General features: G+C 39.3%; 1 protein-coding gene across 2 annotated transcripts in view; it reads right to left on the reverse strand.

Annotated features, from left to right (window-relative positions):
- Nucleotides 1–23,238, reverse strand: part of plekhm3 (pleckstrin homology domain containing, family M, member 3) — a 45,133-nt gene extending 21,895 nt beyond the window's left edge. For both annotated transcript variants that reach the window (XR_014030294.1, XM_081367645.1), the window contains exons 1-5: nt 23,189–23,238; nt 18,951–19,839; nt 13,650–14,585; nt 3,601–3,746; nt 3,244–3,437 (exon numbers count right to left, since the gene is read on the reverse strand). Coding sequence is in view for 1 of the 2 variants with exons in the window: in XM_081367645.1 (XP_081223771.1) it covers nt 3,244–3,437; nt 3,601–3,746; nt 13,650–14,585; nt 18,951–19,404 (1,730 nt within the window). In the remaining variant the exon portion in view is untranslated. The remainder of the gene's footprint in view (nt 1–3,243; nt 3,438–3,600; nt 3,747–13,649; nt 14,586–18,950; nt 19,840–23,188) is intronic.
- Nucleotides 23,239–27,389: the final 4,151 nt, after the last annotated feature.

The raw sequence follows: 27,389 nt of genomic DNA on the forward strand, positions 1-27,389 counted from the left end.
GAATCAGACAATACCAATTGCAATTACCAATGCTTACGATTCACTAAAAAGATCTAGCTCATGATGATCATTCGCTTGGAAAATGGACTATACTGGTCGTGTTGTATGTTTCACACTGTGGATCCAGTAGCAGTGTTGCAGTGCCCCTGAATAGTAGAGCAAATCAAAACTGGTTCTTGTTTCCCAAGCCAAGACACGAGGGAGAGCTATTGAAAGGTAAAGACTAAGGTAGTAAGCGTGTGTGTGGATGCCCCTGCAGTTCAATGAGGTGCATTAGGTGTGGACTGTGACAGATCTCCCCCTTCTCTCATTGGCTTAGTGTAAACACTTGTGGGCCTCTTCACAACCGCTGATGAGTCTCCGGGCTGGGCGATGAATGGCTAAGGTAATATTTTAGCGCCACCGCCCTCATCAATCCTACACTGTTTGGAAAAGCGGAGCATTAGCCTGATGCCTGCTAATAGCCTGGCCATAAACACTAACCCTCTAGCGCTGCCTCCTGCTAGGGTCACCATTGCTACACCCTGTAAACACACCGGCCAGATAAAGTCACCGCTCGGTGGGCAGCTGGGACCGCTCCAAGAAGATGAACCTCGGAGAGGATATTCAGTTCAAGCTGAGGTTCCCTTTTGCAAGAGCCCTCACGTCTGCACTTCAAACGGCCATCCTGTTTCTACGTCACCATGGAGTTCAAAGGAGCGAATACATAGGAAAGGGTACTGGCCCATTCAATAATTCAGTGATTCAAAACAACAAACAGCGTTCTGAACATGTAGCTAAGAGTGCATTAGCAACAGCATTAAGTCAACATTTGAAGTTTTTTTTATGAACGTTTTTGTTTTGCCATACTTGATTTCAATAGGGAAAAGAAAGAATAAGATGGAAATTAGTTTACCACAAAAAGAGCTCTATGTCTATCTGAGGATGTGTTTCATGGGCACTAGGAGAAATAAACTGCAGTTTCCTCTATTTTTCCACACAAAAATAAAGCTTTGGTGATCATTTGCACACCGTGATGTTATAAACTTTCTTTGACTTTCTTCTGTGGAACGCAAAAGAAGATATTTTGAAGAATGTCTCAGTGTTTCATATATAATATATAATAATAAAGATTGCGATGCAGGCTTATAAGAACCACATTAAAGTAAATGATCGCAAAATTTACAGTAAATTTTTGGGTGAAACATCTAACCCTAATTTCAGTTAACAGTTATCTTTTTCTGATGATTAACTGTTAGTATAAAAGGAGCTGAGCCATTCGTTGGGGAAACGCTTGTGGTAGCTTTCCATTGTGTGATATTTCATCACAGAGCTGTACATGCTTTCGTCTCCTATGGTGTGAATGTTTAAGGCCTCTTAGCGCAATCTCATGGTCTCCACACTGACCCTGGTAAGAGCACAAAGCATTCATCACATAGACAAGCCTTTTAGTGCTGAAACCTTTGCATAAACACAGCTCCTTCACATTCCTGCTGAACATGGACCTTAGAAATCCACGAAAGATCTGCTTATTCCCAAAAAACCCAAATGCATTCCTTGAAATAGCATTACAAATTCACACTTTGTCAGTGCTACATGCTAAATACATGTCTATGTTACGATGAATCTCCCTCTATTTTGCAGAGAGTAACAAACCAGATGCTACCAGCAGCAGTCAACCACTATTGTATGTGCCTTGGAAGATTCTACAAATATTTATCACAGTAATGTAGCCTACATCAAATGATTAATGAAGATGCTATTGTCATGAAAAAGGTAGCTATTACAAGTAGGTGTTTATTATTCAAAAATAGGATAATGCCCTGTTTGAAACAAATTAGGTTTTTCCACAATATATACTTCTATCTTACAAATCTGGAAACAGAGAGAGGAAAATCTCAGTGTGTATCCCTGCTAGGCTAAATCAAACACTGTTATCAGAATCACTGGACTACTACAACCAGGGAATATTTATACACTCATGCACTGATATCAATGAAGTATTTATGAACTTAATCTTATCTTCCTGACTGTATAACTCCAACTGTTTTGATGTCACTAACAACAATATAATCTTTTGTGTTGGTTCTTAAAAAAAAAAAACACCATATAGGCATAGATGAAACAACCGATCACTTCTACAGTCTCCATAGTGAGTTTTGCTCTTGCTCCATGGTCATGCGTTTTATATACAAATTACAAAATTAAGTCACAATAATTAGCCTTTGCACATTTTATTTCATTTGCATATGATTTGAGTTATTGCAACAAATTTTTCAATAGGCGAGAATCTCAGTTTCACGGGAGCATAAACGTTCATAGATCACTGCACCTGTCATTTTTTAAGCAGAAGTTGTGCCATTAAACTCTCACCTTGACACTTTCCCATACGACCTACAAGAAAACATTTATTTAAAAACTGCAGCAAATTACTGTTTGTTTAAAGGAAACTAAGAAACGCCAATCCAGTTGTGGTCAACCAATCTCAACAAGGCCAAAAAATAAAACAAAATAAAACAAGCTTATAATATATTTTAAGGAAGTTTATTTATGCAGCACATTTCATACACAGTGGTAAATTCAAAGTGCTTTACATTTTTTTTTATTATTATTAAAAATATCATAAGAATTAAAAATGTAAGAAATAAAAATTTATAAATGTATTTAAAATGTATTAGAAACAAAATAAAACTGATTGTCTACTTTAAAAAAGTTTTTTTAAATAAATATGTAATATTTATAATGCATTTAATTTCAGCAATTTTTAGTACGACATTGAATTGTGTGATATCAATAGTCACATTGGCAAATGAAACATCCTTATTGGTTGATCACTATACACTCTTAAAAATGAAGATTTATTGACAATGATGGCTCCATAAACAACCTTTAACATAACATTGCACAAAAGGTTCTTTAGAATGGAAAAATTATTTGATTATTAAAATGTTATTTACACTTAGAAACTTTGCTTTTAATAACTGTTCACTGAAAGGTTCTTTGGGGAACCAAAAATGGCTTCTATGTCATCACTACATAAACCCCCTTTTGTGCAGTAACTGCCATTTTTAATAATCTGCTGTTTCGGTACCCACAGAGTTAATAAAGCAAAACGGGGTTGGTAAACAAAATGTTGTTGATTCAAACAACAAAAGACGGTCCATGTCAGATGTGCGTTATCAAAATATACCATTTTGTCATTTTTAATCTGTTTTACTCTTACTTTCCCTATCTTTCCTCTTCCTGCTATCTGGCATAGCTCACCTGCGGCGGAGGTCTTCTGCAACTGTGGCCCGACAGCTGAAGAGGTAGGCCCTGAGAGACTGGAGCTGCTGTCTCAGTTTGAGAACGGCCGCCAGCGCCTCGCAATGCTCATACAGACACAGGTTCAACTGCTGGACATCTAACAATGGCTCCTCATAAACAAACTCCAGAAACTCCTTCGCTTGTTTCGATACCTGAACCACAATGTCAACAATGTTGTTACTTGTAATCACTTTTAGCTTTTGTTAGATGTCTTGAGTCTTGAGCAGATTTCTAAACTCAAATGCACCATGAAAACGTATAGAATTATTAACAATATTAAAGATATGGATTGGGTAAATAGGTCTGTACACATACCTTGTGTTTATTAGTGTCCCAATTGTGCAGTAGACGAGCAGGTATGAGGAAGAGGTTGTCCTGGTGACAACTTGGGCAATAGTACCAGCCACTGTAAGAGCAAACTTTAGCTTTGCCCCGTGACAGACCCACTGGCCTCTGACATCCTGAATGGAAAAACAATGCAACAATAAAAAAGAGGAACCTCAAACAACACACAAATCAAACCTGGGACGGGAGAGATCAAGTCTGGGTTAATGAAAATGTTAATGACTGCCTAATCTACTGATGAGGGCACGACCCTGTTAAAATCTGACAATCATTAGTGGAAAGTGATCAATCTGTTTGGGTAATGTGCTGATATGTCAAGGTTTACGACACAACCCTGGTTAAACACAGATAAATATTACAGATAATCCAGAAATTTAAAAAGATTTATACAACACAAAAGCCAACGATTGAGTCACTGATTAAAACCAAAACTAAAAAGGTGGTTTTACCTGTCCAGACACAACAGAAAGAATCCAAATGCTTCTTAGTTGTGAACAGGCACAAATACTGAGCACATTTAATGCGAGATATCTCCTGAAAGTACTTTGCTTTGTCTTTAAAATGTCTTGTTCAAGTTGTCTTCAAACAGTCAGGCGGCACTCTACCAAAGGGCTTATGCCGAAGGAACCAAAACAGGTGATTGTGAACATGGCAGGTGTCCCTTATCCTAGCCATCTTGGAGAACCAGAGCCGGGACAGTGTGGACGTTCAAAGAATAAAAAGAGAGAATGAAAGGAACAGGCACAGACGGATATGGACAATCTTTTCAGTGGAGTGTAGCGTCAGCTATACACTTCACAGGGAGAAGAAATGTGGACAAGATGGGAGGTAGGATAGAGAGGACAAAAACAAGTCAGAAAACACAGTCTCTAAAAGAGGGAGGCAGAATGTTATCGCTACACATATCTGTAGAGGGAGACACTGATTACGGTGTTTACAGGCAATGCTGTAGGTCTATTTTTGAGGCATTGTTAGCCGACTGAAAAGGACCAAGCCGAAAACATGAAGTACGTGTATCTCTGACTGTAAGCAGAATTACATCATTACCACCAGATTCAAAAGAGTCAGTTCACTCATAAATAGCAATTCTGTTATCATTTTCTCAGCCTCATGTTATTCCAGACCTGTTATAGGTCCTATTAGGGGTGTAAGAAAAAATCGATACACATGAGTATCGCGATATTTTATTTTGCAATACTGTATCGATTTTCAAAAACGCAATATCGATTTTTTTTTTTTTTTTTTTTTACGTCCAAAAATATTCATGGTAAGACGGTGGTTCACGTTTATGTTGTTTAAAAGGCTCGCCGAACGGTGCGTGTCCACTGGCACAGAGCGAGCGGAGCAAGCGTTTTCAATTCATTCCTATGGAAGTCGAGCTTCACGCTCAGCAGTGCATTTTGGGATTGACAGCGGACCGGAGAAAGCGTTGAGAGCGACCGAGAGCGTCAAAAGGTTGGGCAGTTTTCGACTTTATGCAAATATCAAGCGAAAAACGCGGTCGGCAGCCAATTGCTGTGAGGTTCGGGATGTGACGTCTGTTTTGAGAGTTTAAAAATATGCAAATTGTGCCGGAGTTTATGCTGGATTTAGTGCGTAAATCATTTTGTTTACAAATTAGACGCTTTGCAGTTGTTGTATATGTTAAAGATTTTATTTTGGATGTGTTCATTGTGATTATATTGGCTGGATTTATAAAAGTTTATAAAATTAAAAGGATATCTTTGCTTGGTGCATTTGGAAACAAAGCTTATCTATTTCTAAATGGAATCGCGTGCATTGCTGGTGATTATAATGTCCGTGTGTTGAAAAAACTTAGATTAAACACAACAGCAACAGACACACCCCAAAGCGGAGACGTTACAGCGTTGCCAGCGGCACTGAGCGGAGTTTTGCCGCTGTAGTGGACACGCACCGTGACAGCGGACCGGAGAAAGCGTTGAGAGCGACTGAGAGCGTCAAAAGGTTGGGCAGTTCTCGACTTTATGCAAATATCAAGCGGAAAAACGCGGTCGGCAGTTTATGATGGATTTAGTCATTTTGTTTACAAATTAGACGCTTTGCAGTTGTTTATATGTTAAATATTTTATTTTGGATGTGTTTATTGTTATTATATTGGCTGGGTTTATAAAATTGAAAGGATCTTTGCTTGGTGCATTTGGAAACAAAGCTTGTCTATTTCTAAATGTAATCGCGTGCATGATGATTATACTGTCCGTGTGTTGAAAAAACAAACACACTCGTAACAGACACACCCCAAAGCGGAGACGTTACAGCGTTGCCAGCGGCACCGAGCGTAGTTTTGCCGCTTAGCTGTAGTGGACGGCGCACCGTGAAGCTGCGTTCACACCAAACGCGAATAGAGCGTCTGGCGCGAGTGATTTCAATGTTAAGTTAATGCAAAGACGCGTTTACGCGCGTCTGGAGGTCCTGTGGCGCGAATGAGGCGTTTAGCGCGGCAGACGCTAATTCGCCTCATTCGCGCGTCCAGTTCTTTTAAAATCTTTTATCACATAAAAACTTGATTTCAATAGGCCTATATGACACATTCATTTTGTTCACTTTCATTCATTTTCGTCCAGTTCACGTTGTTGTTTTGTATTGTGACAGGGGCTATGTATTTTCTTTTATTATGGCCTACTTGAGAAATATAAAAATTTGCTCACTAAGAACCTGTGAACCACAATACCAAACTGGCAGTCTGATTTTCTGTGAACTGAATTGTTTACCTAAAGTAAACTTCTTTGACTTTTATGCACATCATGTCTTTTTTTAAATATTATTTTTTCTAAAATTATAGTCCTACTTTAAAAAAATCCCAATATATCGCCTTATGCACAGTATCGAAATATATTGCAATATATTGAATCGTGACCCATGTATCGTGATACGTATCGTATCGCCAGATTCTTGCCAATACACAGCCCTAGGTCCTATCCTCAGTGGAGCTCAAAAGGAGATGTTTAGCAGAATGCTCATACAGTTTGTATGAGCATTCTGTAAATTATTTCCATAGAAATAACAGTGAATAGGTACACAAGCTGTAGAGCTTCAAAACCACAAAATAACTCACATAACAAGTGAAACAATTTTTTTGTATGTGTTTTATGTGAATTACTTCAGTCATTTTGTGGTATTGTGGAATAGTAATATATACTACCATATAAATAATATGATGAATTAGACATTAGAAGACATTACGCATCATGCCACTTAAACATTGTTGCACTGCCCTAAGAAATTTTAAAGAGAACGGTGTTAGCCGTTTTTGATGCATAATAAAAAAAATACAAATAAAAAAAGACTGGGCAAAAATTATTCTGTGAAATGTTATTCTGTGACTCTTGACTTGCACAATACGTTGCCAAGAAATACAGCCATATTGGACCAAGAAAAGAAAATTCACTCTATTCCATTTCCAAACCCATACGTAATGGGTTGTTCTAGCTGAGGTTAGGCGCTAGCATCATGCGCTGCACTGTGCTGCCAATGTAAACTTGAGGTTTTTAGGGGCAGGGACCCCAGACTATAAAAAGTCAGAGGTGGTGTCCCCCATGCCACAGCTGATGGGCGCCTGATATTTGGGCTGAACCACAGACCAAGCAGCAGGGTGTCGTGTGTCAGAGCTGCCTTGTAATCAGCATACATGCAGAGAGTAAACCCACAAATACCACCCTTTTCCAAAAATAGCACATCGTTGTACAGCGCTCATGCTACGGAGGCTATTATTAAGAGAGAGCTAGTTGAGGCTGGGCTTTACAGCAAAAGGAAAACAAAAATTGTGCAAAAATTAAAGGAGAAGCAGTGACTCAAAACTTGTCGACAATGTTTCTGTGCATTACACCAGCTTCCAAAGCATAGTTTCTGTATAACCTCATGGAATAATCAGCAGCTAACAGCTCATGTCACATGCTGTGGAATAAAAAAAAAAAGAGAATATATGGATAAAGTTTAAATATGTACAATGTGTAAAATTTAACTGAAAATAAAAAATAAATAAATACAAACCGTGCATCAGCCAATTGTAGTCTGACAGTAGAGCATATTATGCAGGTCAAAGCAAAGCTACAATAGGTCTGTTAGCCCGACTTATGCAAATATTACTTTGATAAAGCCCAAAGTATAAGTCAGTTTTTATGTGTATGATATTTCAGTAACACTTTACAATAAGGTTTCATTAGTTAACTACTTTAGTCAACATGAACTCTACAGCATTTATTAATCTTCCTTAATTTTAATTATTGTTAACATTTACTAATACATTATTAAAATCAAAAGATGTAATTGTTAACATTACTTAATGCAGTGTGAACTAACATGAACAATGAACAACTGTATTTTTATTAACCAACATTAACAAAGATTAATACATACTGTAACAAACGTATTGCTTATTGTTAGATCATGTTAGTTACTAATGTTAACAAATGAGACAAATGTTACTGATTTTTCTAATCAGCTAACACATGCGCTTTGTAGCGCAGACACTGAACAAGGACTTTCTAGTGCTATCTTTCACGCGCTATTAAATGAAGTCTACTTGTGCGTTTGGCTGTACACATACGCTAAGTGCTAGCATCCAAACTACAGTTGCTTTGGGCTTTACTGTGACATTTTAAAAAGACAAATTATCACATATTAGACATACTAAAACTGAACTTTTATTGCATGTAAACAGTGCCAACACAATTATTAACATGTCCAGCTTTCTAGCAAACTGTCTGATCTATTTACACCAAGCCTGTTGGGCTAAAGAGATTCTGGCCAGTGGCCAGAGAGCATGTAACTTCTGAGAAGGAGTTGGTCGCTTGGTAACCACAGGCTCTGTGTATTGTGGACATCACAGTCTGTGCCAGTAAAACACAGCCCAACGCATGAGTTCCCACATACATTCAAACACACAAGGTGCCAGTTTACACGGCACAGCCAGACAGACAGTACAGAATATATCCCCAAGTACGCCATTCTGGGTACAGTGATGTCTGTGGACATAAAAAAAAAAATCAGGGCCAATTGAAGCCTATGATACATTCTAGCAGGTTGGAACTGCGGCCCTGAAGCACACATGTGGCGCTTGTTCAATTACATGAATTGAATACGGTTCTCAACATTTCTCAATCTCATAGCCAAGCATAAGTGGAGGGGAACGGCAAGTTCTTTGCACAAAAAAGCGGGGCCAACCTGAGACTGTGGGAAAGACAGAGAGCCATGCCAAACAAGAGTCGTTTGATGTGTTCAATGCATGACTGTCCGCAAGATTCCCCTCTTTCATTTTCAGCAGCACCCTGTTGTCCTAAAACGACAACTATCTGCAGGGAAAAAAAGGGGTGAAGTGGGGTGCTCTGAGGTCCCACTTGCACAATGGTTTTCTAGTAGAATAAACGTGACAGATCTGGAGGAGGTGTTCGGTCCTTCAGCGCGAGAAAGGTCTTGCTGTTTTCTAGCTGCAAAGGCTGTGACTCGCGCCACTTTCAAGCAGCCCGCCGAGTTCCATGGGACAAGAACTCCAGGGTGGGGCTTTGTAGCTCGAAAAGCGTGAAAAAAGACAAGGCCCCAGCTTTGATGTCCCCTATTCAAACTGACATCCACTTCAAAAAAAAAAAAAAAAAGATGGCATAAGGTTGTGCGTGCGCAAGTGTGCTCACACATGTGTTTGCTTGAGACAGATGCACTGCCCATCTTTTTGATGTAAACAGCAGTCCGTTGGACACCATTCTCTCCACCTGACCCTGCACTCTCTCTCTTCCCAACTACAGCTGGATCTTCCCATTTGATCTGCTGTCCTTATTCGCGCTACAGGATACTTTAGTGGAAATGTGTGGAAAAAAGCCCAAGCTGGGTTCAAGCAAACTATGTGATTTGGCTTGAGAAAAAGTGTGTGCGTGTATGTGTGTGTGTTTGAGAAAGGAAGGTAAGAGGACGGGTCTCTTTTCCTGCTTCAAAAGGACGACATGCATGACCCTCTTAAACAAAGTCCTGTTATTCTGTCTGCCGATTGATTTGAATACAGTTTGCTCATTGTGTATATCAGCAATGTTTTGACAGGAGATGAGCTAGAGTGAACTGGACAACCTGGGTTGGTCGCAACACATACTGACACTCATTTAATGAACAATCCAATAAAGCACTTAAGGAAAAATAAAAACTTTGATTATCACAATGATATATTATACACACTATCATTTAAAATTATGAGGTCAGAGAGATTTTGTTTTGTGACCCTGAAGACTTAAAGAATTAGTTCACTTTTAAAAAAACTTTTGCTGATAATTTACTCACCCCAATGTCATCGAAGATGTCCATGTCTTTCTTTCTTCAGTCGAAAAGAAATTAAGGTTTTTGATGAAAACATTTCTCCATATTATGAACTTCAATGGGACCCAAACGGTTTAAGGTCCAAATGACAGTTTCAGTGCAGCTTCAAAGGGCTTTAAACGATACCAGACGATAAGGTGAATGACCGATCTTATCGTTTTGCTAGATAAGACTTATCTAGCAAAACGATCGGTCATTTAAAAAATAAATAAAAAAGTTTAAGTTTTATAAGCACAAATGCTCGCCTTGCTCTGTTCTGTGATGCGCGTTCGTGACGTCACGTAATACGCAATTATGTTGAAAAGGTCACGCTTGAAAAATTTCTGTCCTGAAGAAAATTTTCTTTTAGGCTTTTTAATATTAAAGTCCACATGAAATCAAAATTGACCATATTTACTTTGTTTGCCTAAATTTATCGTTTTGTGGTGAACAATTCACCCATGCAAATCAATCCACACAAAAATTTTTTTTGGCTTCGTAATCTTTAATCAAAATCTGAAAATGCCCCTCCCCTCTGCTTTGGAGGACCTTCCCTGATGACGTATGTTTGACGGCTTGGTTTGGGAAACGCTTAACCACTCCCCTCAAACCGTTAGTCTGTTATGAGCAGAGATGGAGAGGAGGAGCACTAGAGTAAAACCCTGCCCTCTGTTCAATATTCCGTTTTACTAGGAAATACGTCACAACACTGTAGAAAAGTCGTTTGCAACTTCCGGTTCACGCGGACTTTAAAGCACCCAGGAAACGCACACGAAAAGGGCATTTTAAACGATAAACTGACACAAATACATTTGAATATGTGTATATGGTCCTCCTTCCGCACATTTGTAAACACGTCAAGCTTGACCTTTTCAACGTAATTGCGTATTACGTGACGTCACGAACGCGCATCACAGAACAGAGCAAGGCGGGCATTTGTGCTTATAAAACTTAAACTTTTTTATTTATTTTTTAAATGACCGATCGTTTCGCTAGATAAGACCCTTTTTCATCGCCTGGTATCGTTTAAAGCCCTTTGAAGCTGCACTGAAACTGTCATTTGGACCTTGAACCGTTTGGGTCCCATTGAAGTCCATTATATGGGGGAAAATCCTGGAATGTTTTCATCAAAAACCTTAATTTCTTTTCGACTGAAGAAAGAAAGACATGGACATCTTGGATAACATGGGGGTGAGTAAATTATCAGCAAAAGTTTTTTAAAAAGTGAACTAATCCTTTAAGCAATGGCTGCTGAAAATTCTTTGCAATAATGAAAGAATCAAAATATAGTAATCAGTATCCATACTATCAGAACAAATATTCACACCTCTGGTCAACCACTTAATATTCATTTTCTGAAGAGAAGGAACAATGACTGATTTTTAAAGTATATTACCACATTAGACATCTAGCATCTGCTCTTCCTTCTTGGGACAAGAATGAACCAAAATCTTAACAGAAACAACAGATGGTATAAGTTTGAAATGTATTCAAATAAAGGCAGGGATGAGTATTCCTTCTTTTCTATTGTTGCATTTCAATAGTTCTCCTCTTTAGGATCTTCAAGTCATCTTTAAGTAATGTGAATGCATCACAACCCCTTTCAATAACCCCCACATAGGACTTGGGTTAGCTGGCAGAACCTTTCATGGATGCGGGGCCAAGAGGTATTGCGAAGTGAACGAATGACAGAGAACTAAATAGAGGATAATAAAAGACTGCAACAGTAATGAGACAAAACTCCAACCTCACAATGAACCCTCATAATGAAGAGCCACTACCACATCCAATCATAAACCCAGACCGGGTACGTTGTCTTTTGAATCTACCTTGCATTGGATGAGTCCGTTCTCTCCCACACTAGATCCAATCCTATTAGGGCACATACAGATAGAACACATTCTTGAATTTGAGAAAAAACTATAGGATGGAATAGACAGTAGAACACATGAGTCTCAAGGCCCATTTCTTAAACACGCTATTACCAACATTCAAGATACTTAATGCAATGCAACCAATATTTTCTGATTGGCCCATCACTTTAAAACCAATGCTGCTTTGATGTGACTAATCTGGTCCATTTTGCAACTGTTTCTGGCCAAGAATAGACTGAAAGATAGCCCACATAGATAGGACAGGCCCTTCCGACTGACATGTCACATAAATCACAGTTTTTGTTTTGTTTTTGTGTGACAATTTGGGTGCAGCTATGGTTAAGGTTAACATTTGCGAAAGATGCCAAAAAACGAGGTGTATTTAGAGTGTAGTTCTACCTCGAAAACAATCTTTTAAACAATTTAAAATTACAAACACACATTGCAAATGTCAAAAGTAATATAGTGTTGATAAAGCAAAGAAAAAGTGTGCAAGCATCTGTTTGGGGGAAATAAAATAAAAAGAAAAAAGTCTCAAAAGTGTGCGTTTTTGTGTGACAAACATATACGTACAAGAGAGGAAGAACAAAGACCGAGAAAGAGAGAAAGAGAGAAAGAGAGAGAGAGAGAGAGAGAGAGAGAGAGAGAGAGAGAGAGAGAGAGAGAGAGAGAGAGAGAGAGAGAGAGAGAGAGAGGGGCTGCTGAGTGCATGGACGTACCCAGCTGTTCTGTTCTTTTTAGGCTGACACGTCCCATTCAAAAAAATCTCTTTCGTGGCCCTGAATCAAACAATTAGCTTCCGCACAGAACGCAGAATCCAGGGAGCCTTTGATTCTAAAAGGGGATTTTTTCCACTTTATATGGGCCAATTATCGTCAGGTGCCTGCTGTCCTTGTTCGGTGAGGCTTTCAAATATCCCGCATTAAAAAGCTGGTTGTTACAACCACAGAGGAAAGCGATTAATTTATATCCACTTCAAGGGGGGAAATTTCACACCAGAAAAAGAACGACAGAGATACTACAATATGATATAACTGTAAGGCCACTAAAGCAAAGCCACAGACATCAACATAATCAAACAGTATTTGGACTGGAGAGATGACGCTCAAATTACAGACCAGGGTTGGCTTTGTATAAAGGTTGCAAGCTTGTGTGAATGACCATATCATGTGGCATATGTTGAAAAATGGGGCATTTGGTTTGAAACAATTCTTTAGTGAGTGGAACATCTATTTCTTTGAGGGTTGCGTGAACTTGCTGAATCATTTGACTCATGGAGAAAGGCTGAAGTTCATACAGTCATGGCCTTTTCGAAAGGCAAAATTCAAAGTTAAGGAGTCGATATGAGCTGGCAGCATTAGGCCCGTGTTGTCAGATCCAGATCTAAGAATAGAAAAGGTGACATTGCAAAAAGAGCAATATAACACAATGATCATGATTTTAGCTCTGTTAACACCTGACATTAACATCTGTCATGAGTGATACGACCACAAGTCGAGCCGAGACACATTGCTTATTTTACCTCATATGTAAATGCATATCAAATGTGTCTCGTGACCACTTGTTAACAGATTTAATTAAGGAGGTTTCTAATTTCATGACTATATACAGAATTTATAACGTGGGCCAAATGTGACACTCAATCATTAAAGGAAAATTTGTGATCGACACTAATTATGCAGGCATGCTTGTGCCATAACTGATACAAATGAATGCGCAATAAGTGAAGACAATTCACTTTTAGTGAATTCCTTCCCGATCATTTTAATGATGATGAAGCAAACCTATTAGTGAACCAAAAAGCTATTACAATATGAGGAAATGTTTAAAGCGTATCAGAGAGGTGGTCACCTGCACATCGGAAGCTCTGAGCGGTGAGACCCTTTTCTACAGCCAGACAGGTAAGGATACTGAGAAAACTAGTGGTGACGGACTGTCGTTTAGCTCTCTGGGCTTCCTTGTGCCGTCGCTCCCTGGCTGGCTTACTCCTCATCAGCACTCCGCAGGGGACTTGACTATTCTCACACTGTGGCCGCTGAGCCGTCACCGCTGTTCTTAGGGCCTCCACCCAGTCTTGAGTTCTGGACTCACTCTCTGCCCGCAAGCGCAGCACATCATCAGGGAAGACCGCCTGGAAGCGGCAGCTAGAGCCTCCGTCTTCATCATCCCGCTGCACAGCCAGACAGCAAGCCAGCCGGTACCGGAGCACTGGCTCCGACACCGGGCCTCTTCCCTCGGTCGGGAAGGCTTGCAGCTCGGTGCGGCTCAGTACAAACGTGAAGGCCCTCCAGTTGTTGAGGTCAGTGAGTTGGTGCAGAAGACCAGCTTTAAGAACATCGGCACAGTGCTGGGTGAACAGTGGTAGGGCCGTGGGACGTACCAGCGGTCGAGGGGCTGGCACGGTTGCCGCGTCTGGATCGGGTTCGTGGGGGGTAGGTGCCGGCTCCCCTTTGCGATGGGCTGCACGGGCGGCCAAGACGCGTTCCCAGAGGAGCCTACGCCACTCCAGTGCCTCCCACTGGCACGGTGCGCGTAACTGCACACGGGTGCTGTTAAAGAAGACGGCCTGCAGCACACGTCCATCCTGCGTCTGGGGAGCACTCACCCCTTGGCAGTGGGACAGCGAGAGGGCGGCACATAGCTGCTGGTTGCCGCTGCTGTCCAGGCTGTAGAGACGCAACTCACAGGGCGTAAGCTCCACATGACAGGCGGTCCAGCGTCCCCACGGTCCCTCTCTCTGCTCAAGCGTTCCCTGCTTCACCAGGCTTGGGCTGCTCTCTTTATGAGCTGGAAAAGAAAAAGACAGAAAGAGCACCATTAATAGAAATAACAAACTAATGTCTCTAAATAACTAATACTTTCTGGTGAATTGCACTATGCAAACAAGACTTTTTACTTCTTGATTCTTTTATAACAAGAAGTACATAATTAAAAGGAAAGAATTTTGTTTGTTTATTTGGATCCCCATTACCTACGTAGTGGCTACTCTTCCTGGGGTCCGACAAGTAAAAATACAAAACTACATTAATCAACAACAATAAAATAATTAAACTTATTGATTTAATTTTCCTTTTCATATAGAAGAGAATGCCAAAATTACTTTAACTAGCAACTGCATTTTTTCAGAGGACTACAAAAAAAAAAAAAAACCTGTAGCCAATTTACCAACCCAAAAATGGCAAAATAGCCCAAATAAAAGAGAAGCATTATAGAAAAAAAAACAAAAAGGATTACATTTCTCAAAATACTTTAGCTAAAATATGTAATTATTTAATATGTCATTTTACCCAATTTACCACCAAAAGATGTCCAAATAAATGAGAAACGTATTTTTTTTAAAGAAGACATTTTTGAACATTACATTGCTCAGAGAACTAAAAAAAAGGCATTTTTTTGGGCAATTTTTACTGAGGTTGTGAGAAAATTAAAGGCATGAATGTTAAACACTTACACTAGTCACTAGAAAAATATTGTCCTGTCCGAAAAGGGCTATATGGTAATATTATTAATTAATTTTTCCTTTTAAATGCCCATCATGCTAGTACCTCCTTCAGTAGAACCAGTGCCCCTCCTCTCTCATGTTACTCTTGAGCTCTGCATGAGAGATGTTCACATCATCCATGATGGATGCTATTATGCGACGTGATAGCAGTCTATCCAGCCACCGAAAGCAGGAAGAACCATTATTGTGTGTTGGGCTGCTGTGCAAACAAAACGGCAAATAGTGACCCCTAATCTTTGGCACTCCTTTCCAGTCCTTCCTTTTTCTGTCCATTTCTTTCATATACTCCCTCCTTTATCTCCTTTCCTCTCTTGGTCCACAACACTCCTCATCCTTACAATTCCTTGGCTGGAAACTGCCCGTTTTCCTCTCAACCATCGGCAACCTGCTGTTTTCCCCGTATTTCTGGGCCTGGCCAGACCAATAGAGACAGACAGAGGCCAAGAGGAGGGTAAATTAAAAGCAAATGCCCTTGTATTGTTTTCTTTAAATCTTATCTCTAATGTACCAGTCAAAACTGCACCTTCCATAACATCTGTAACTTATAACGGACAATCCCCTCCCACTTTTTGCTGATAAACTGTGAGCTCTGAAGGTTGGGTTACTTTGAGCAGCCAGCAAAACCTGCGACAGCTGACGTGCTTTGGGCCTCTGGAGTGCTGTTGTGGGTGTTTGGGGACTCCTTGCACTCAGAGGTCTTCAAAGGTGCATAGTTTGCAGCTATTGAAAGAGTCACAACTAATTTCACAGCAGAAAGGACATGAGGCGTGCTGACATGACCCAATTAGCGAGCTGGTGCAAAGCCAGTAGGCCTGCAGAGCCTGAACCTTTCCAAGACCGTTCCCTCTGCAAGTTACTAAAACACCTATTTGAGAGAGACTGGCTAAAAAAAAAAAAAAACAGTACTAGTGATGCTATACCACTCACAGATGGGCACGAGGGAAACAGTCATCAGTAATGACTCAAAATCTGAGCTGGAAGGGAAAAAAGCAGACAGAATGGAACAGAAAGGATCTGAGTGAATCCCAAAAGTAATCTGGACAATTTTAAGATACAAAAAATATCCAGTAAATACATTGCTAGAAAAAATATATTTAAAAAATGTTGTTGTTGTGAACGTTCTATTAATCAAAAATCCTGAAATTTCGAGAAAAATATTAAGCAGCACAACTGTTTTCAACACTGATAATAAGAAATGTTTCTTGAGGATCAAATCAGCAGAATTCTGAGGGATCATGTGATACTAAAGACTAGAATACTGGCTGCTGAAAATGTAGCATTGGCATCACAGAAATAAACAAAACTTTAAAATATATTAAAATATTGTAATGATATTTCACAATATTACGGTCTCTGAAACTAACACATTAACTCAAAATAAACCGCAGTATACCTACACAGTCATGGGTTAATTTGGTTTAGTTTGACATAACAGACCAAAGCAATCAAGCAATCTTGATTGACTCCCTGATCTTTTAACCAGAACCCCTGCAATTTGCTTTAGATTGCGATTTCAGCATAAATCTAATTTAAGATCTGTAACTGTATTCAACTAAGAATAAAATTGTACTGCTTGAGGTCCAATAAACATGCAAATGAGTAGGCACGACTCGTTTCAGACCTGCTTTCAAAGAGAAAGCAACACATGGAAGTCACATCATAATAAACAATGAAATGTTGGGAGTATAATCTCTGTCTACTTAGCACTTCAATTAAAGACAACTAGTAAGTTCTGTCGCACTGACCCTTTGCTGCTTACATTTCTATGAAAACCATGATAGACTCTTTTTTTTCTCAGGATTCTTTAATGAACAGAAATTATTCAAATAGAAAGTTCAAAAGAACAGCATTTATTTGAAATAGAAATCTTTTGTGAAATTATAAATGCATTTACTGTCATTTTTGATCAATTTAATGCATCCTTACTGAATAAAAGTATTAATTTCTTTAAAAAAAAATCTTTCTGTAATCTGTTCCCCAAACTTTTGAATGGTAATGTAATTTTAAACATGTAAAATGTGTTTAAAAAGGTTTCTTTAATAAAAAAAAAACAAAACATTTTAATTAAGTTGAATCTAAGGCCAGTCAAACAAGACGTTGAAAAATGCGTGCAAACAAAGCAGACTAAATTGAAATTGACGCTTGTAATGAACAACAGAGCCAAGTCAAGCATAGCGCAAACACTGACCTGTGCAGTGAAGAGTGTATGGGTTTCTCCAGTTTTAATCAGTAGATCTATCAGAATTAGAAACTGGGTGGGTTGCCAATATCTTAATGTCACCTAGGATTCAATCTCAGTCACTGAACAAACGGTGGGCATTCGAGCATGGAACTTGCTTCTATTTCCAGTTGCTCCCTTTGGCACATTTTGCTGTAATTAACAATTTGCCCCATTAAGTTCTAATACGGAAGCAAGGACAGCCAAGAGGATTGGTATCACCTGCCGATTTGCAAAACCTAGTACTGATTTATTGGATGTAGAAATAAATCAGCCTTTTCGAAATGACTTAATATAAAATTAAACCAGACTACACTGGATATAAAAAGCTTTAAAACAAAGTGACCATTTATATTAGTGAACGCGCATTTTATTAAATCAAAGTAGCATGTTAATCATAATATGCCTCTGGGTTTCTACTGTTCTTGTTCTGGTATGACCTTGTCTAAATAAACCCTTCAGTAGAAAACACAACAAACAAACTCATTGAACCCCCTCGACATAAAAGGATGTGATTCCTGCAAAGAGCGCAGGTGAGCGGTGTTGACAGAGACATAGACACAACATATCACAGGTGTGAGGAGATAAAAGCTACAAGATAACATGATGACATTTTAATAAAGTGTACAAAGTGATGAAAAACAATGTCATTTGAGCAAGTGAATTATCTTTTGATGGATAACAACTGTAATAATGATACCATCTAAACAGATGTGACACGATAAAGTGCTAAACGATAAAAGTTGAAAAATTTTTCCAGTGTTGAGCTTTTGTCCTAACCAGCCACAACAAGTGACAAGTGGGACAACAGTGAAATCTCATTGGTCCAAAATCCCACTTAACGCAACCGTGGTAGTCAGCTATGAGGTTGTTAATCAATGGAATATCCTTTTGTTGAAGCCATCAGCCTGCGTTCTATCAACACATTAACAGTGGAATTCCTGGTCAAAACTACATTACCCATGATTCTGCAATAATAAAAATCTAATTTATTGCACTTATGGGAATTGTAGTTTTTTCCACCATTAAACCTGCTAAGTATACAGTCTTGTACCTTAGTCTTTTTTCCCCAAATGCTTTTTTGGTTAAAATCATTTAATGTGATGATTCACCTTGTAGCTGGTTGATTTCATGGCTTATAACTCTACAACAATCTTTTAAAATCCCTATGGAAAAAATGAATTAGACCAAGACCGCTAACCAAGTGGATGTGCACTGTTGCACAGTGATAATGTTCTGATTGGTTGTGATTATATGGCGTCACTCAGCATTTTTACTTTCGGTGTGGACGGACAAATTTCTTGTCGCTGGAATCTTGTAAGTGAAACACCAGGTTTTGAACGAGATACGATTTGTTTGACCTTGTTGCATCTCTGCACTACACATCAATTCCAATTAAATGCATAAATAATCATTGTAGTTTAATTCTTACCATCTCTGTAGTCGTTCAGTGCCATGTTCTTGAGGGTATTTTTGTCAATGGCTGGTATGCCATTATCGGTGTAAGTGCGGTTGTTGACGTCTGAACGGGAGCGGTTGTGGCCACGTTTGAAGCCGCCATTGGATGAATTGGTGGTTGAGTTCGCCTCTTTGGCATGCGCCGCCAAATCATTGGTGGATCGTGCCCGGTTCCTTTTTCCATGTCGTAGGCCCAGCACGCTGAAGGACGTCTGCTCTGCCCAGGCCATATTGCCAGGTGATATCTCTGACTGCTTTCCTGTCAGTAGCCCCCACACGCCACTGGAATTCAACTTGTCCATGGTGGACGTCTCTTTAAGCTTGGGCGGACGTACCTGGCCATCCCCTTGATTGTCAGCGAGGCAGTGCAGGTAATCCTCAGTGGCCTCGAGGGCAGGGCTAATGTCCACGACCTCCAGACCCTCCATCACCTCAACAGTTTTGGCGTCACAGAAGTGGAGGGGTGGGGCAAATGGACCGATTCCTTACGTGTGCGAGGGTAGATAAGGCAGGATCGAGAGGCCTCAAGGCACCGCAGACGGAACATCTGCTGTCTGACCCAAAAGGAGAATTGCAAAACAGATGGAACACAAAAGCCTGAACCCCTTCCAGTACTGTCACTTTCTGTGCCAAGTCAGCCAACGTTGTTAATCAAGCACCTAATGAGAACTGACCGCTGTGCCAGCTATCAGTATCACCACTGGGTAAGGTGAGGTCAGCAGAACCTGAGTGTAAACTCAGAGCTGTCTAGAACAGGTGTTGCCTCATTCAGACAATTAAATCACTGCAGGCAGTAAGGCGTTGATTCAGTGAGTGATAAATCCAAGGTGGCACCAGGACGTCCTTCCCCAGGGCCAGACATCCTAAATTTAGACAAACAAGAAAAAAAAGCACAATGCTGTCAGCAAAGTAACTCTATGGACAGCTGATGTTCTAGTAGTGATGAGCCTCTGAGCAAAAAGTATAACATCAGAAATTGTACAACATTTGAGCCCCGACTAGACAATAACCACAAGTAATTTTTCTGACAAACCATGCTCTGTCCCAAACCCTAGTGAGCTTCCTTGCAGTCTACCACCTATATAGTCATTTGCCCTCTAAGGTGGCATACTCTCTGCAATTGAACATCATAAGTGACTGAATTTCCAGCAACTATGTGAGACATGCGCACTGATGCAACTGATGCTGGTAGGTTAACAACATGACGAATGTAGTATGTCCAGATTACATTCAAACTAAAGATTACTTCTATAAAGAATGTAGCCTACTTTTCATTGTGGTACTCAACTTGTGATACATACTCAAATGTGGCATCTACCTATCAGACTTCGGATTCAGCATTGTATCTAACGATGGACAACTTTCCCATTTGCACCACGTCTTGCTGTTTTTTCAGCATCTTGCACAGTAACTTATGTGTAAAGTAAAAAGTAGCTTGTTTCAAGAGTCTGCGCTCTTTTCCATTCCACTTAAATGCAAACGCAAAAACGTGTTCTGGGTGAATGCCCCCTAATGCTGCTTCCTTTTGATACAGCCTTCACATCTTTATGACAAACGATGTGTCAGCAGCTGAACTTCACTCACCTTGACCTGTATTTACACTCTTGGCAAAATCATAACAAGACATTGTCAATTTCACAGTAGTACCTTAGCGCCGTGGAATCCGTTCAACAGGCACAAAGACAAATCTGGAAGTTTCCAGCCTCTCCAAACATGAGCATGGCTTGGTTCTTTCTTGGATTTTCGTTTCACATAGTTATGCAGCCTCTCCTCATCTTACTCATGTCTACATCCTTCCCGCACTAACATTGATTTCCTCTGCACTTCGGCTCAGTGTCTTTCACTTTCTTTGAACCATCAATTATTAAAAAGACCATTACATCATCTCAGAGAAGAGGCTCACCAGTCACCAGACCCATGAGAATAAAAGGAGAAACAAAGAAAGACATATAAATGCAGACCAACAGACAGCTGTGCAAATGGGTGATTTACGTTGGTTTAAAACTCACCAACAAAACAAGCAAATCTTCATATCAAGTAACACTATAAAATAATAAGTATCAAAACTTAAAAGGGATAGTTCTCTAAAAAATCCTGTCATCATTTTCTCACCATAAGTCATTCCAAACCTTTAAAAAGAAGAAATTTTCTGAAAAGTCTCATGGAAGACAACATTCTTCAAACTCAAAGCACAATCATAGCAAGGCATTGTCACACTATTATATGCTATAGCCTTAGGCATCATAGCAATATCATGCAAGTACCTTGAAGGCCGTGGATAAATGTGTTCCACAGAAGAAAGAAATTCATACAGGATCAGAGCAACATGAGGGTGTGTAAGGCCATGTACATTGTAAAGTTTCAGGAGTGACAACTGTATTTCAATATGGGAAATTCATGTTTCACAGACGTACTTTGAGATTTTAATCCCGTCTGTATCTGCCAAGTCAGTGTTTTTCTCACACAACCACTGTAAAAAATTCCATGGCAAATTACCTAGGCCCTACTGTTTTTCAGCAAACTCAACGGTCCTCTGAGAAATCTAATCCCGTCTGAATGCGAATGTCTGTGATTGCTGATTAACAGTATTTATTCTATCGCTTCTCCTCATGTGCTTTTGTCCTACCTGAGCTATCGTTTGACCACCAATCTTCGGCATTCTTTCATTTAGTTTCAATATGGATGGTCTCCGACGAAAAAATAACATAAACAATCAATAAATAGAGCCAAATCGTGGAATTGCGAAGATTGCCCATTTTAATATCAGTCAGGTAAAAGTAAGATACTTGTCTAGGTTTCTCTGCACACTTATGCAAGTTTGTTATAAACAGCCACTGAGATAAACTTGTGAAGTTTACTTAAATAGGATTTGTATAATAAATTAGAAATTATATTAACAAATAATATAACAAGCACAGCAGATGACAAATCAGTACATGAAATCACAGACGTTGAGTGATAAGAATTGTAACTCAAATGTTGTTAAGGAGACTAGTCCTGTCCAAATAGGACTTTAGCAACATTTTACGAAAAAATGTCTGTGCAGTTTTTAAAAAAAGCTTAGTAGTACAGACCCGCAACAGTAAAAACTTGAGCTGGTGATCTTCACACCTCTGCTTGTGGACACACACCATTCAGACGGTGATGAGGAGGCCCTCTTCTGCCGTTCTATTTTTAGCCATCTCACAGCAAACATCAATCTGCACACTGAGGCAGTGACAAAGCAAAGTTATGTCCTGCATGTAGCATGTGAGAATCATAAAGTGAAAGCAGTAGAGAGGAGATGTGTACCCTCTTAAATGTCATTTTACACAATATGTTCACATTATTGCTGCAGCAGCAGTGCAATAAATCAGATTTATTCTGTTATACTGTGATGAGCGGTAAGTTATGTGTTATCATAAAATAACATAAAATCATATTATCACAGATCTATGATAATATGATTTTATGGAAACACAAAAACCCCTAACTGCCAGTAAACTAAACTGCTTATCTTCTGACATGTTAAAAGTACTGTGGTATCAGATGCTATGATACCATTCTCAATAATACAATGGTAAATTTGGTCAATTGTAAAACACCATCGCTACATTTGTGCTAGTGTTGTAAGGCAAGTGTTTTCTTTTCTTTTTTTTTCTCCACTACTGTCAGCTGATGGAGATTTGGTTCCTTGACACCGACTGCGCTTTGTAAATAAACGTGATATGACTTGACAAAACAGACACAAAAACTACGAGCGACGACCCCTTACTTCAGACTGTTCACACCAGACCTTCTTCACTGAATAAAAACCATAGTCAATACTTAAATCGACAAGAGTCATGGATTACTTTAATTAATAACTTGATGTACTTACAGTTCACACATGTGCAGCTGACACACAAGCAAGCTGCGAGATATACTAGAACAGACGTAAAAAAACATAACAAAAAAAAACTCTAATATCAAGGTTTGCCCCTCTTCTGAAAGAAATTGTGCTTTTATTTACAAGTCGCTGATTCGCTTAATTTAGCCGATGACTTCATACCATGATGCTAGTTAGCACTCGGCTACATCAGCTGCCAATGACATTTGTGTCATCCGATTGTGTTTAACTCACAGCGATTATAAGAAGTTTATGTGTCACTGATAATAAGAGAATGACTATGACACAAAATACGAGCATGAAAAGAGCAGATAATCCGTTATTTGTATGTGAAAGTGACTCACCCGATTCTGTTTACAATCTGTCAAATTCAGTTCCGTCAGCAAAAATGCGCACCGGGTAAAACAACATCCTGCGTTAAATGGTTCCGGCTGCCTTTATTTTTTTTTATAAGCCTACTACTTCATTTATTTTATTTTGTGATTATGATGGTATTCTTTGTAGTATCTTGGACTACTATGTTAATTCATGGTACATGGACATAATTATTCAGTACCGTGGTTTTGTCTTCTGACACTATCACTGCATCATGGTACCACCACAGTACATTTCTGTAAGCCAAATGAGATTTCAGATTTAGGCTACTTTAGTGGAACAACGTATTTCAGTGTTTCCTTGTTAACACGACGATTCACAAAATAATCTGCAAGGTTTGCCAAAGAAAAGCGCCTGTGAGTCACCCAGCATTAATATTATGGGCCTATGCTTCCTGACATCATGCCACCAAGCCTCCATTAGAATCCATGATACATAGTGAATAATGACATCAGCTGTTGTGTAGGAGTGTGTAAAATCATTTTAGCTACTTGCAGAGACTTGTTTTATCGATCTCTCTTCTCTCACAAACACCAGCATCATTTGCACATATCTCACAGTCATTGCCAACCCACGTGGACTTGGAATGAGATGCCATACAAATTAACACAAAAGAAGTCTAACTACATAAAAGATCTATGCATTCTTAATGTGCAAACTGTGGTCGACATTAAGACTTTGTGTAATAGTGAAGCCAAGTGGTTTGGCATGAGTGGCAAAGATGGGATTTTTTGTAATAGCCAACAGCCGTTCTTGAAGCCAGCCCTGCATCTATTGTTCAGTGTCCCCACAGAAAAAGAAACATTATTCAAGTCTTTTTCAGGCCACAGACAGAAACACAGTAATTATCGTGGGCTCCGGGCTAAACCTGCGACCTCCCCTCCAATCCTCCTCTTCTCCCCCTGCTACCCTTTCTGAGAGCTCATTGTCTTGACTTGTTTAAAGAAAGGCTTCGTTAATGAAGGAGGAGGGGACATGGACTAATGGGCTCAAATAAGTTCCTCTCCGCGATATTGTTGTGGGATAATGGCGCTACGAGACCCAGCTGTAAACTTGCAGGAGCCATATTGTGCGTGACCTATATAGACCCTCATCTGAACCCGCGCTGAATGCTGATCTGCCCCAGAAAACTCAACGTTTCTCTCCCCCTTCTCTTTTCTGTCTTCTTTTTTATGTTATTCTGATTCAATTAAGAGAGTCAGCAATTGGACAGGCCGCTGTAAGTGACATGTAGGGAGAAGAAGAGAATGGGACACAGCAATTAATACTGAAACGCTAACCTTGTTAACCTTGACAAAGGTAGCAATTGTATGAAATGCTTGTCCACTTGTGGTTATGAATTTATCTTCATTAATGTTTATTAAAGAAATGTTAACTTTGCTAACCTTGTCAAATGGCAGCAAACCCACAATTCACACATATGCATTCATATTTTATCATGTGTACCATTTTTATTATTTTATTTAGCAAGAATGCGCTAAATTGATCAAAAATGACAGTAGAGACATTTATAATGATACAAATGATTTCTATTTAAAATAAATGCTGTTGTTCAAACTTTCTTATATCCCTTTCTTATAGCACAACCATTTTCTACAGTGATAATGATGAAAAATGTTTTTTGAGCACCAAATCAGCATTTTAGAATGATTTGCCATCACATTAATAAATAACATTTTAAAATATAATAAAATAGAAAACAGTTCTTTTAAAACACAATAGTATTTCAATGTTTAAATATTTTGATCAAATAGATGCAGCCTTGTTGAACATAAAAATATTCTTTCAAAAACAAAAAGCAACAAAATAAATCTTACTGACCCCAAACTTTTCAACATTAGAACATTTCTGAAGCTAACTTAATAACTATTAAATCGTAACTAACAATACAGTCATACATCTTGCTGCTCCTCAAAAGCTTTGGTTACTGTACCATACCCTCATAAGTTTGCTTTGTTAAACAGTTATGGATCATACTTGTAATACTTTAGTATTTTTACATGATACTTTTAATTCATAATAAATTTTACATGTAAATAAACATATCGACCATCTAAAGCCCACTTATATTCCTTTGATAGACAAAGAAGAAATACATCCTTATAAACAAGGTTGCTATTTTTGGTTTGAACAATATAGTTGATGTAGCATAATTTTCTCAAATTGGATGGAAGTGGGCGCCATCATTTCAGCACAAACTACAGCACAGAGAACTGATCATCAGCATGAAAAAAACAAGCCTGAGCCACAGCACAACTATTCCTTTATGTCTTTGAAATTTATCCTCATATCAGACTCCCATCTCTCTCTCTTGCTCATATCTTGACCCATGAGCCTCTTCTTTTCACTGTTTGTGTTTTCAGTGTCTATTTGGATTCTGTGCTCCTGCACTGATGACTAAATTATGATTGGGCGTAAGGATAGCAGGGCTTTCATCTGCCCAGCGTTGTTCCACGCTTTCCTCTCCAACACAAAGGGCCCCTCTGCCTCTGCTCGGCCCGCTTTTGAAGAGCAGAGTGGCTATGGGTCCCCATGGAAACCACTGCGTTCCCTACAGGAGAAAGGTGTACTCTCAAACAGAGAGAGAGAGAGAGAGAGAGAGAGAGAGAGAGAGAGAGAGAGAGAGAGAGAGAGAGAGAGAGAGAGAGAGAGAGAGAGAGAGAGAGAGAGAAACAACGTCAAGCCAGATCTCAATCATTGATCGCTTTATTCATTTTCAATGTGCAATGTTGCTCTGAAGGTGCAAACATGCTGGTGCAAATGTTGACTGGTTTTGTAACCTGTGTTAAAATGTTTGTAAATGCAAAATATTATATAGCTATATATTCTACAGATTTCAATACAAATAAAAGCAACCCCTTAACCTAAACCTTAAAAGTATAGAGTCGGTATACTTTAACCAAACTATAAGTTAGTATCTTGATGGATAGCATTTTTTTTTTTTTTACTGAGTTCATGAAAAGCCTGAACTTTTCTTGACAGCTGATGCGTAATTGAATTGACCAATGAAATTGACTGCGGGGCGGGGTTTGCATCGCAGTGGCCTTTTACTATACTCGAGTCCAGTGACCTCAGCTTGTGCATGTTTTACGTTTCCGTCGGAAAGACCACCGGCCTCTATTTCATATTCATAAGGCTTTACTTCCTGTGGCACAATAGTAATCTTTACTCTAACAATGCCCATGAATGAGTCTCCATTCACACAGGGAGAATCCAATTATCACGGCACAATGGTGACAGTCTGAGTGATGCTGTCTTTATCCTCTCTCTCTCACGTTCGATGTCTTTCCCTCCACTCTCCGCTCTCACTGGGCGTCACAGATATCTAATGAAGTCAAGGACACTTGGCCTGGAGAGTGTAGGTAGAAGTCTTTGTTCGGACTATTCGGTACTCAGACACACTCTGATTTCTGGTCACTTGGAGGAAGTCACGTTCTGTAGGCCTACAAGTGCACATTTTGCAGTGTTCATGGTGTTTTAATTAATGTATTTTTCCATTTAAACGCTGATTATAAAATAATAATAATAAACAAAAAATAATCTGAAAATCTCTGTGTCCTTCGCTGTAGAATGATGGCAGGCTCCAAAAGTTACTAGAAGGCAAGCCTGCAACCTTTAGCCAAAAAAGCGTAACGGCTAATGCTAATGCTGCGGCTGTGTCGGTACGCAGGGAAGGAGACCAGAGGCCGTTGTTTTTAATGAATGTGAATGGAGAAGAGGCTTCAATACACTGAATAAACCACTTTTGTGAGGAAATACCTTAATGAATCGACTGCCTGTCCGCTAGTCTTCAACATGTTTTATGCTAAACAATACTTTTGTTGGAAACGATATGTAGATTTTTACTATGATAAAAGGTTTTAAGAGAAGGCCAAGAAGGGAATGTCGCGACAGGTAAGACTCATTTGAAGGCCATCTCAATTTGAAGGATCTTTGGAAGGCAGCCTAGGAAGGACGCAGTCTAGGTAGGATGCAGCCTTCGGATTGAGAAACACCCATTGTAGCCTATATTGTCTAAAAAAAAGTAAAACATCAATGTTTTCTTTCTTTGGCTTTTAGGTTTTATACCAGTTATGATAAGACTTGAATTGTAATGACTATTATACGTGCATGTATAGGCTAAGGCTATATGCAATTTAATGAATAAAAAGAAAATTAATAATTTAATTA

Source organism: Scardinius erythrophthalmus (assembly GCF_964197995.2).
Source record: "Scardinius erythrophthalmus genome assembly, chromosome: 6".
Classification (NCBI taxonomy): Eukaryota; Metazoa; Chordata; class Actinopteri; order Cypriniformes; family Leuciscidae; genus Scardinius; species Scardinius erythrophthalmus.